At 40.4% G+C, this 12,510-nt stretch overlaps 1 protein-coding gene across 3 annotated transcripts in view; it reads left to right on the top strand.

Annotated features, from left to right (window-relative positions):
- The window catches only part of LOC118791806 (calpain-3-like), a 125,509-nt gene that overhangs the window by 98,370 nt on the left and 14,629 nt on the right, over nucleotides 1-12,510 (top strand). For 2 of the 3 annotated variants that reach the window (XM_036549262.1, XM_036549263.1), the window contains 6 exons: nucleotides 3,328-3,536; nucleotides 6,913-6,949; nucleotides 7,177-7,206; nucleotides 9,300-9,398; nucleotides 9,967-10,044; nucleotides 12,264-12,321. In XM_036549262.1, the coding sequence (XP_036405155.1) occupies nucleotides 3,328-3,536; nucleotides 6,913-6,949; nucleotides 7,177-7,206; nucleotides 9,300-9,398; nucleotides 9,967-10,044; nucleotides 12,264-12,321 (511 nt within the window). Of the gene's footprint in view, nucleotides 1-3,323; nucleotides 3,537-6,912; nucleotides 6,950-7,176; nucleotides 7,207-9,299; nucleotides 9,399-9,966; nucleotides 10,045-12,263; nucleotides 12,322-12,510 lie in introns of all 3 variants that reach the window. The other variant, XM_036549265.1, reaches the window with a different exon arrangement.

Below are 12,510 nucleotides of genomic sequence, written 5' to 3'. Positions count from 1 at the left end.
GCTTAATTAGTAAATCCCTTTCCACTGGCCTTGGATTGTTTCTGCCTAATGAATGGGTTACTGTTACACAATTCACTCAGGAGCTGATTCAGACTGTTCAGTGTTTGTTTTGTTTTGTTTTGCATGCCTTGTGTGTTGGGATTCAGATTTAACTTATGGACCTGTAGCAAAGGGCAAGAGCAGTCACCCCACCCAGCCTCGAACCTGGATCTACTGGGTACCAATCTTGCAGCTTGACCGCAACGCCAAAGATCCAGGCTCTTTTGGCATCATGGTCAAAGCCAGGTTCTTTGGCGTTGCGCACAAAGCTGCAGTTTGGTACCCTCTAGACCTGGGTTCAAGGCCAGGTGGGGTGACTGCTCTTCCTTACAGGACCTTTGCTACAGGACCTTTGTATTTCTTACAATGGGTGGTACAAAGCTACACCTCCTAACCTAAAGCCTGGTGGCCAATAGATTTCCTTACGGAGTTATTAGTCCTCATTGATGAATGCATTTGCAAGACACTCATTTTAATCATAAAAGCTGAAAAGATATTTCCGAGAAAATAAAGCAGTTCTGGAACCCATATGCGCCTTGTCAATAGTATAAAATATGCATGAGCATATAGGCATAAAATGATACAAGTGAAAATGATTGAATATCTTTATTTTAAAAAGACTTGAGAGAGACCGTATCTGATTCCTGTTACAATTTATGCAGATCGGTCCAATGGTTTTTGAGAAGTCATTTATATTAATAGGCTAATAACCCTAATTTGCATAATACTATTTAAATGACATTTTAAGATAACTACATATATCAGTAGAATCTATGGAAGGAGTGGAACACTTGAACTGGAACTGGAAACTGGAACTTGGTTTCACATCTGTGACATGTGGTTCATGAGTAATGACCATTTAAAATTTGAAAATTTTTTGAGGTCAAAATTTTTGGCCTTACCAAGTGACCCATTGGGCAAGTACATGTATCCTTGATGACAAAGGACTTCCACAGTTCCTGAGAAACTGTCCAAATTTTGTCCATTTTAGATACACTGTAGCAGAGTTATAGCTGGCTTGAAAAGACAGAATAATAAAAGAAAAAGAAAAATAAAAGACTAAAAAATGTTTTAAATCCTAGCAAAACAATAGGGTGCCTACGCAGCACTGGTGCTTGTCCCCCTAACAAGGCAAGGGGTGGAGGGGGGAATAATCCATGAATACAAATACCCCAATCGTAACCACAGGCTAAGGTTACAGCATGTAGTCTAAGTCCAAGGGAGGCTTTTTACCGCATCAGGATAAATGGCTCATGAGCTCTTTTGTAAGATGCTGAACTCGGCTAGGTAAAACTAAATAAAACAACACTAAGGTGCAGGTGCAAGTCCTCTCAACCCTTCGTTTGCTGGCCAAAGGTATCTTTCAGAGGGATCTCAGTGGCATGTCTAGCGTATTCCAGCTGTCACTAAGATATATTTTGCATAATTTTGTAAAACCTAACTACTGACTGTTGTCCCAGCAAAAAACAAATACCATTTAAGACAACAGCATCAAGATGACTTAAATTGTTGCAAACCCCAACAAATGCTAACTATGGATGTCCCCAACATAAGAGCAATTTCCTAAAATCAAAAAGCAGTCACCAACATTTCAGCCATATTCAAGCGTGCTGCAATGGATCTATTTTTCCTCTCTTCCTCTTCCAGCCAGTGGTTCATCTTTTTATGCTTATCTGGAAGGGAGAATGCCTCTAGCTGCATGATGACATGAGCATTATGTGCCAAATAAAAAACAAAAAAAAAAATTAGAGTGTGTGCACCTGATGTGTCTGTGACCCAATCCTAACACCCACGTACTGAAGGACATCATTCACATGGCAACATGATACGGTCATATCTTTCAGACTGCAGTTCAACAGCACGTCAAAAAGAAGTCCTTAATGGATTCCCCAACATGATGGGGAAAATATAAAACCATAAGGGCAGCAGCCGCAAACAAATTTAATTGTGTTAATTGGATATAACTTCATCACATCCAGTTCCTTTGTGACGCCTGTATTACACCTCTAAACAAGGCTGCTCAGTGGCTAGGACTCCTGTAAGGAACAATGGCATGAGCCATCTCCTGGATGCAGGGGCTACAAGAAACCAATGGAGATGCTTACTGTCTGATGGATTTCAGTTTTATTTAAATAAAATAAAACATATAGTCTCATTGACAACTCATTTTATGTTGATCACTCCATTCCTTTCCTTTGCACATTTTTTACTCCATTTTCATTTAATTGCTGTTGATATTTGAATTTAAAACAATGGCTTAAGTACCCACCATATAAGACACACGAAGGCAGTCACTGGGTGGAATCTGAAAGCTCATTCATGTATGCATGTAATTATGGCCATTTGTATTTTATAAAAGAAATATGCATATGTGAACTTAGGAACTGGAAAGACTACGTACAAAATAACCAGTTTAACTGGGCTGAGGTAAACTTGCATGTGACTGTCCTGTGCTGTGTGTGGATCTTCAAGTTGTGCTTCAATTTTCCCAATCTCTAAAAAAGAAAAAAAAGTGAAACAGAGTGAGGGCAAAGGGGTTTACCCCATAGACCTGATTTACTGAGAACATTGATGGGAGGCAGCTGCAGCAGAAGAATACCAGTATAGCAGCAATAAGCACAATGAAAGTATCTGCAATAAGGTAAATAACGAGAATGGGCACAAGAGCTTAACCCCAGGCACTGGTTCCTTTGGTGTAGCAGGGGTCTAAACAGGAGATAGAATCCAGGGGTGCAATTGTTATGCACTCTCACATTAAAATACAGCAACATAGACATGTGTAATGCTGTGAATGTTCTGTTTATCAATGGTACTGAACATGCACTGGTTTAAAACCAGATGCGGCAATGTTCAAAAATATTAGTAGCTATGTTATTAGGAATAGATTCTATGCTCTCCATTAAGGAGTCTGGTTAAAAGGCAACCACACTAATTACAACACACATGCGCAATTACCTTTTCTGCAATTGCTTTGAAACTTCTGTTTATCTGTTATTATCATATGTCATTATTTTGTGCCTATAAGTACATATTCTTTCATATTAGTTACTGACACTGTTTACATTCTGTTTCTTGCTACAACACAATTTTGACATCTGCATGGGGAAACATCAAAAGCCATATCCCAATATTTCATTGTAAATATTACTTGTCATAAGTACAGCGGTATGCCTACATCTAATTTTAGATACAGAGCAGTTTGGAAAGCTGCATGCCAGTTTATGTAACGTGTGTAATGCTTTCTCTGCACCCTAATGCACACTTTCTCTCTGTCTGTCCCTGAGCTAGATGCAAGGCAATCAGCAGCATATACCAAAGGATTTCTTCTTGTTCAATGCCTCCAAGGCACGATGCAAGTCCTACATTAACCTGCGTGAGGTTACACAACGTTTCCGGCTAAGCCCTGGAGAGTATGTCATTGTACCCTCCACCTTCGAGCCCCACCGGGAAGGAGAGTTCATCCTCAGGGTCTTCTCTGAAAAGAGGAGTATGTCTGAGTGAGTGAACAGAGTCTGCCTTTTGTGTATCAGTCAGAAAAGACTGGTTTTGATTTAACTGCCCAAAAGTCTGAAAACCATTTCCTTCTAGAATGTGACTACTATATACACTATAGGGTGTAGGTTACTACTAATTTGATCACTGTAATGCCCTTTTTGCTTGTCTTCCTGCCTGTGCCATCAAACTCCTGTAGCTAACTTAGAATTCAGCTGTACAACTTGTCGACAACCTTCCTAAACCTAGTAACATCCCTACTCACCTCACTTAACTGGTTTCCTTTTACTGTTAACATCAAGTTAAAAACCTTGGTGCTATACTACACTGCTACACTGCCACCCAACACACCACACCATGCCTATCTGTCCTGGTACCCCAGTGGTGGAATGAACTTCTCTTGAGGGTCAGGACAGAATCACTGACTAACTACCAAAACAGACAGAAGACCCACCTCTTTACACTTCATCTTGGGTCCTCTAGAACCTGCTACTTCTATTACTTACTGCTTCACTACTTGAATTATTGCCATTCGGTTGGAATATTATGTGATTTTGTGATATATGGTAGTGTATATACATAACAACTTCCCATAGTTTTCTAGGCTGTCCTGAATGGCGTTGTGCTTGTACTCACTGATCTGGGAGTGTTGCTGATCAGCTCTGTCACTGTTGATCAAATAACTTGGATGTATACACTCTGTGCTTTTGCAATAGAAGTTGCTCTAGATCAGTGGTTCTCATCCCTGCTCCTGGGGGCACACTGTCCTGCATATCTTTTATCTATCCTTGCTGCTTGATTAAATCAGGTGTGCTCAGCTAATAAAAAGTGCCACTGATGACTTCAGTCAGGCAGGATAGATAGAAGATATGCAGGACAGTCTGCCTTCAGGAGCAGGGTTGAGAACCACTGCTCTAAATAATAGTGCCTGCTAATTGCATGTAATGTAATGCAATAAACATTTTGTTAACGAGCATAGCAGTGTGTTGGTTGTTAGTATTTTGCACACTACAATATTGCTTTGATTCCTAATATCTGTCCATCATCAGAGATACAGCGGGGTTCTGGATGGTAACAGTTATTTACATCTGTAACTATGGAAATCTGATATTATGTGCACATGCAATGGCGGTTCCTCCTAGTGCACATTCCACAGTTCACAACTTCAATCCCCAAGTGCGTACCAGAATAGATTGCTGGAATTCCCTGAATGACAGTCAGTCTAAGCCCATGGACTGTAACTTCTTCACTATGAAATACCATTCCAATCTGTCCAAGATCTAACTAAATTAACTAAATCTGTTTCCTCCAGCTAATATCCTTGGTTTACCTTCAGATCCAGTGGTGTGTGATACAGTTATGGTGAAGCCACAGAACTGCCTCAGGGGGATGGACAGCCTCTCAGATTATTTAGTGTATTATAAGAAATGGTGACGAAAATGGAGAGGATTGAGTGTGTCTGTTGCCACTGGCCAGTAGGTGTGCTTCAATGAATCCTCTGTCTATATCACTATGTAGTTAAAGCCAGTACATGATTTCTTTCACCCTGAACTCTGCTTAAATATCAGGATGTCCTTGGTGCACATTTAGGGATGGAATTCATGCACAGAATTTCTGAATGGCAGTTATGGATGCCATTTATGGTAGGCTTAGCAGGCTGTGACTGCAGAGCATCACCATACTGTGAATTCTGCCCTTGTATGGAGGATGAGGACCCCACAACCTGGGCATATTGCTTTCACTGAGTGCAAAGTTTCTTTTGGCATGCTGGTTGCAGTCACGTCACTGCAGCCACTAATGAACTTTGAGAAATAGTTACTCACAATAGCAAGGCAATAGCAAATTGTGTACTTATCCACCAATCTGAACATACACTATATGGACAAAAGTATTCAGACGCCTGACCATTACATTGTAATGACATTGTATTCAAATACATATACTTTAATATGGAGTTGGTCCCCCTTTTGCAGCTATAACAGCTTCCACTCTTCTTGGAAGGCTTTCCACAAGATTTTGGAGTGTTTCTGTGGGAATTTGTGCCCATTCATTCTGTAGAGCATTTATGAGGTCAGGCACTGAGATGTTGGACAAGAAGGCCTGGCTCACAATCTCCGTTCCACTTCATCCCAAAGGTGCTCGATGGGGTTGAGGTCAGGGCTCTGTGCAGGCCAGTCAAGTTCTTCCACACCGAACTCATCAAACCATGTCTTTATAGTCCTTGCCTTGTGCACTGGGGCGCAGTCATGTTGGAACAGAAAAGGGCCTTCCCAAAACTGTTGCCACAAAGTTGGAAGCATAGCATTGTCCAAAATGTCTTGGTATGCTGAAGCATTAAGTTTGCCTTTAATTGGAGATAAGGGGCCTAGCCCAAACCCTGAAAAACAGCCCCATACCATTATCCCTCTTCCACCAAACTTCACAGTTGGCACAATGCAGTCAGGCAGGTAACGTTCTCCCGGCATCCGCCAAACCCAGACTCGCCAAAACAGAGAAGCATGATTCGACACTCCACAGAACACGTTTCCACTGCTCCACAGTCCAGTGTCCGTGTGCTTTACACCATTCCATCCGACGCTTGGCATTGGACTTGGTGATGTGAGGCTTGCATGCAGCTGCTCGGCCATGGAAACCCATTCCATGAAGCTCTTGCCGTACAGTTTTTGTACTTACATCAATGCCAGTGGAAGTTCGGAACTCTTCAGCTATGGAATCAGCAGAGCGTTGGCGACTTTTACGCACCATGCGCCTTAGCAGTCGTTGACCCCGCTCTGTGATTTTACGTGGTCTTCCGCTTCGTGGCTGAGTTGCTGTTGTTCCTAAACGCTTCCACTTTTTAATAATATCACTTACAGTTGACCGTGGAATATCCAGCAGGGATGAAATTTCACGAACCATCTTATTGCAAAGGTGGCATCCTATCACAGTACCACGCTTGAAGTCACTGAGCTCTTCAGAACAACTCATTTTGTATCACAAATGTTTGCAAATGGAGACTGCATGGCTAGGTGCTTGATTTTATACACTTGTGGCAACAGGTCTGATTGAAACATGATTGAAAAATGTTTAACCATTTTAAATTTATTTATTTTAAATTATTGTGTATTTCACATATCCCTGCTACAATACATACATGGAGTACACCTGTATTTTAGTCCTGCACTGTGAGATATGAATAAGTAAGGATGTAGCCTGCTCATGGGGCAGAGTCTGTATTAAAGGTACAATGCAACTGTCCCAATTGGCTGGTGCAGGGGTACACCTTTGTCACACCCTCTGCTCATTAAAGAGGTTATCCTGGCCCAGTTCTTATTGCTTTATTTGAAAATGTAACCTCCCTGTATTGTCACAATGACTGATGTTTTGCTGCTTTCTGCTCAGGGAAATAGAGAACAAGATTGAGGCCGACCATTCAGTGGTGAGTGCTTTTATTTTTCTTTAATTCCATTTCTCTTATTCCATTCATTCCATAGTTCCTCTATGCTCTGCACCTGTCCCTTCCCTCTGTTCCTCTACCTTAGCACCACTGGTATAAGATCGTGTGAGACACACATTGCCATAAAAGTCCACAACATCCTTAGCATACACTGTCATTTTCCTGTCCCTCTTGTTGAAATATATTGCATTTTTCCTTGTCTCCCATAGCCAGAAAAGAAACCAAAAAAGAAAGAAAAGGTACTGCACACAGCCATGCATGTCTCTGCTTCAGTGAACACAATGGGAAAAGGACATTATTGCTTCCCCATCTGTTAATGTAGAACTTTATCCTGGGGAATATGCCCTGACACAAATTAAAAGAACAAATGTAACATGCATTTATCATGAAACATAAAACAGAGTCATAAAAACAATTAAACTAATCAATTATTCATTATTCATATCACTAAATAGACAATCTACCCTTGACAAAGAGGTAATAAGGAATGTAATGATGGAATCACTGTTGTTTGCATGAATGTGAATGTAAATTAATAATACCGACTCAGCAGAGGTGAAACGTTTTTTCAAATGCCATGATTAAGAGAATGTTCTTCATCTGATTGTCTAAGAATAAAATCATGTACATTTAATCTTGTGAGTTTCAATTGTCTGAAAAGGAATGGAAGCTTCTGTAACTTCATTCAAGCTTACCCCACATTTGTTGTATTACTGGTTGTTGTAAAGTTGTAAAGTTGTATGTAAAGTTGTTTTACCAGAAGATTAATCCAAAAATGTAGCTTTATTGACATGCTTACCAATGATATATTATAGTGGGCCGAGAGAAGGATAAAAGTAAGAAGGGCTTGATTCCATTTTATTTGTGTAGCATTTTTTACAAAGGACATTTGTCAAAAAGCACCTTTACAGAGGTGGACCAGGAGTCAGGAGTCAATTCTTGTAGCTAAAGCTCCAGGCAGGTGCGTCAGACACAAGATCCATTGTTCCTGATAAAAGACTACAGGGATTAGTCTTGTATGTACTGCATGCACTGCACTATACAATGGAATTGCTGCAATGAACTGATGCCTTTAATGTCTTACCCCAATGCTATGTTCCGTTATTTTCCAAGTGTTTTGGGGTTGGGGAATAGTTTTATATGTCTTTCCCAATTGGTTCTTGGTTTTCTGTTTCTTTGATTCCCTCTGAAAAAAATCCACTATGCCATATAGTATTCTCTGAAAATCTCAATGAACTATAACAAATAAAGGGTGAGTGATGGATTGATTGATGCCTACTAAGCAGCAATGTGGCATGTAGTAGGGAGCAATGCTTGCAAACCCACTGGCTGCTTCTTCTTGTATAGTTTGGCAGGGTAATTCTACAATCAATTAAGCAACAAATTAAATATAATACAAGATTGTTTCTTATTAAATCATTACTAAGTCAGATGTAATAACTTATTTGTGTAAAAAATCCCATACATTGTGAAATGCTGAATGTATGGGAAAACCTTAGGATATCCACATAAAAAGACCAAGGTGACGGTGGCAAGGAAAAACATCCACTGATGACAAAGGTGGACAGTAACCAGGATTCAACTCTTAAACTGAGCACAAAATATCTTCTTCTCCCTAACCATTAGGGATGTGATGACACATTGATCCATATCAAAACAAAAGCAACATTATAGCTGTATTAATGTTGATGGGAGTTCATCAATACCTTCCATACCCTGATTATTTATGTGTATCCATATTAATGCAGTAATAAGGATGAAACTGTAGTGTACTTGTGGCAATCCCAGTAATCTGAGTGTTATTTCAATTGCATATAATGAATTACTTATAATAACTAAAAAGAATTAAATAGCTACCCTAAATTTCTTTAAAAGCATAGAATAATTTTAAGGTTATGTTGAATCGGATTGTATGGAAGTGCATACTCAGATATATGTCGATATATTTTGTATTGCTGCTTATATATTGACATTGTATCTTAATAGATTTTTAAGAAAAAAAAGATTTTTAAACCCCTACTGAGCCTTCAGATAATTTAATATGCTTACAGAGTGTTTAATATTTGATGACAGTAGCTTTCTCTGGAAATCCCTATCTGAACATGTCATGCTCTGGTTATTGAGAGGTTGTCTGCTGAATTGCATGTTGTCCTCTTTGCCTGCTTCTAATGACAAGTATCGCATAAAGCATGAAAAAATGATCACATTATGATATAAAATTTTAAATTTCTACCCCCCCCCCCCCCCGTGTCTCTTCTCCATTCACTCCCTCTCTTACCCTCTTTGCATCTCTCCTCCATCTACCCCACTCCCTTCCTGTGTCTCTCCTTAGCCCATTGTGTTTGTGTCAGACAGAGCAAAAGCCAATAAGGAGATAGAGCTGGATGAGTACGAGAAGCAGATACCAAATGGGAAGACAGACAAAGAAAAGGTTTCAATTCTCTCATTGTTGGGGAACAGGGAAGGTCGGTCAAGGAGAGGGAAATCTTACCCCCCTCCCCCCATCCCCCCACTACCCCAGTGAAAGTCTGGTATTCAATCTGCCCCTTGAGAGCAAGACCTTTGACTAAAATAAAACAGCATGCTGACCCACAAGTTGTCCTCTTATGGTTAACTCAGCAGGAGTATACTGTATCTGAACTGTGGTGATACAGCCCCCTGCTGACACAAAAAGAAAGCACAGACACCAGCCCTGGGAAGAGAAGGAAAGGGTCAGGCACATAGTTGGCCTGCCTCACTATCCTACTCACTGACTGGCTCAGAAAACCACTGTACACACATGTACCCGCTAAAAAGCTTTCCAAACAACATGAGCCTAACTCCTTTGATCTTTTTTCACCCCTTCATAAGAAAACATGATAATATAAAGTCTTAAATGGCATAGACAAGTACAAATGTGATTTAGTATTTGGGGGGAAATGTAAGATAAAAATAATCTGCTGGCTGGATGGGGATATCCCCAGCTCATACCAGACTCTCTTTCTGTCTTCTCTGTGTAGCCAAAACCAGGTCTGGCAGAAGAGGAGAGTGAGGAGGACAAGCTGTTTCGTACAATCTTCCAGCAGATTGCTGGGGATGTAAGTAAGGTCAGGGTGGGGTGGGAGAAAGTACAAGAGGGTGGATTAAGGGTTAGGTGACATGAATACTGAGGGTGGATTAGAGGTGGGGGGTATGAGCACTGGCGGACTCAGGGGGTGCCCCCATGGTTGAAAAAGCATTGCTAAAGTGCCCTCTAGAATGGCAAAAACAAGAGGAAGTGCCCTATTGGCTGCCCTTCACATGGGAAAAAATAATTTAGTGCCCTCTAGGGTGCCCCTTCATGCAATAAATTATGAAGATGTGCCCTCTACAGCAAGGAAATTCAATAATGTTTCTTAATGAGTGCCCTTCTAGTGGAGAAAACATGATGCAGTGCCCTATAAGGTGCCCTGACAATGGTCTAAAGTTGACGTTCCCTATGGGTTCCCTTCCAATGGAAAAGGGTGTCGTTATGAAGTGCCCTCTGTGCCGCTCCTACATAACAGTGTCCCAAAGGGTTCCCTTTCCAGTGGAGAAAATGTGATGTGGTGCCATATAGGTGCCCTTACAATGGGATAAACTTGAGGTTCCCTACAGGTGCCTTTCTGATGAAAAAAAACTCATGAAGTGCCCTCTTAGATGCCCTTCCAAGTGAGAAAACACAATGAAGTGCCCTTGCAAAGGAGAGACAAAAACCTGGTGAAGGAAATGAGATGCAGTGCCCTACAGTCTCCCCTACAACGTGCCCTCTAGGGCAGGCTTTCCCAAAGTGGGTGCCGTGACGTCAGTCTAGGGGTGCCGCCAAGTACTTTGATAACATTTTGAATTTACCTCTCAAATCCTGCTTATATTCAAAACACATTGCATGGCCGCTAACAAATCTTTTCTGCGTTCTTGCAAGGGGCCAATAAGTTAGGCTAATATGTAGCTAGCATTTTGATGTAATCTCATCTGCACTGTCCATTGACACTGTCCATTAATCTTAATCAAGGGTGAAGACTATATTTCATCAAGCATGATGCATCATAGCTTTTTGCATGCTGGTGGGGCCCCATGTCTTGCAGTAGGTGCCCTTTTTATTTTTTCGCCCCCTGCCCTTCAAACAGCCTGAGTCTGCCACTGGGTATGAGCAAGGGGTGGGTTAGGGTTAGGCGCATGTATAATATATGTGTGTGTGTGTGTGTATTTATATATGTATAGCCAGCTAACATTAGCTAACATAGGTGACATTAGTAAATTGGTTCCTTCACTTTCTACCATTGGTGGCCTTAACTCAGCCAACATCATGAAAGCCAACAGCAACAGTAACTAAGGGGACCAGGGCTTAGTCTTTTGAAGTCTTAAATTCAACTCCATGATCTGAAGTTATCCTACTCCTAGTCTTGGCACTGAACCAACATGTTAAGAGATTTTAGTCAAACTTCATTTTGGAGTTGTGTCTAGACAACCAGGCAGTAAATGCCTATGGGAATGTATTACTTTAGTAGAATGGGAAATAGACAAATTCTGGTGCTCTCATCACCACATTGGTTGTTTCAACTCCTGCAGTTTCCACTTCCATTCTAGCTCAGTTGTGTCATTTGGTGCCTACATCTGGTTGATTGGAAGATACTGCTTAGACCTCAGTCTGAGAAATGTTAGAGTGTTGTTATATATACGCTATTAAATGTAATTGGGGAGGAAAGTCAATATTTCTGTCATTGTAATAAAATCTACAACCCCTACCATTATTCATTTAGGAAAAAGCACTGTTTATCATTCAAATCATTTGAAACTTTGAGAGTAAACTGTCCATTGACATGTTTGGTATTTGAGAGCAAAGTTTGCACTTATGAAAATGCTAACATATTTCTGTTGTCTTTTTTATGAAAACTTACATGGATTTTTGTAATCATTGTCACAATTTGTTGTTTTTTATGATAAGAGGTGGTATATAAAATCTCAGCAAAAATTATGGCAAAAGGGCATACTTGATGTTGAATTAAAGTTGGTTCAGAGTTAATCCTGCTCCTATCCTACAGGGAGCACCCACTCCACTGTAGAATGCCGTATGACTTGTGAAAAATAGCCATGATCCCAAAAAACGCTGTTGCATAAAGGGTAGAAAAGTATTCAAAATTTGTAAATTAATTTTCCAGGTATATGCCCAGTACTGGTAGCTGTGTAAGTGTTGTTGAGTTTTAGTAACTTCCAAATTGTTGTTGTTGCCTGTGTTAAAAGAAAAAATCACAGGTTAAAAACAGTAAAAAACACAATTTCATGGGCTCTCTTTTTGCAGGACTTGGAGATCACTGCCATTGAACTCAAGAATGTTCTTAACAAGGTGATTTCAAAATGTGAGTGCAATACTTTTTCATCTTACATCCCTTACAACCCTTACCAGATGGTCAGGACCATATGCCATTACTTTTTGAAGATGCTGAGAGTAAGCACTGTAATAAACTTGGTTTTGGTTGCAAATATGTGTCCATATCCCCAACAGTATTAGTTGCAAATGCAAACATTGTATGATGGATTCTTAGTGG

The sequence above is a fragment of the Megalops cyprinoides genome, chromosome 17 (genome assembly GCF_013368585.1).
Source record: "Megalops cyprinoides isolate fMegCyp1 chromosome 17, fMegCyp1.pri, whole genome shotgun sequence".
Taxonomy (NCBI): Eukaryota; Metazoa; Chordata; class Actinopteri; order Elopiformes; family Megalopidae; genus Megalops; species Megalops cyprinoides.
Note: the sequence above shows the minus strand (reverse complement) of the source record. Positions and strands in the feature narration are given on the sequence as shown.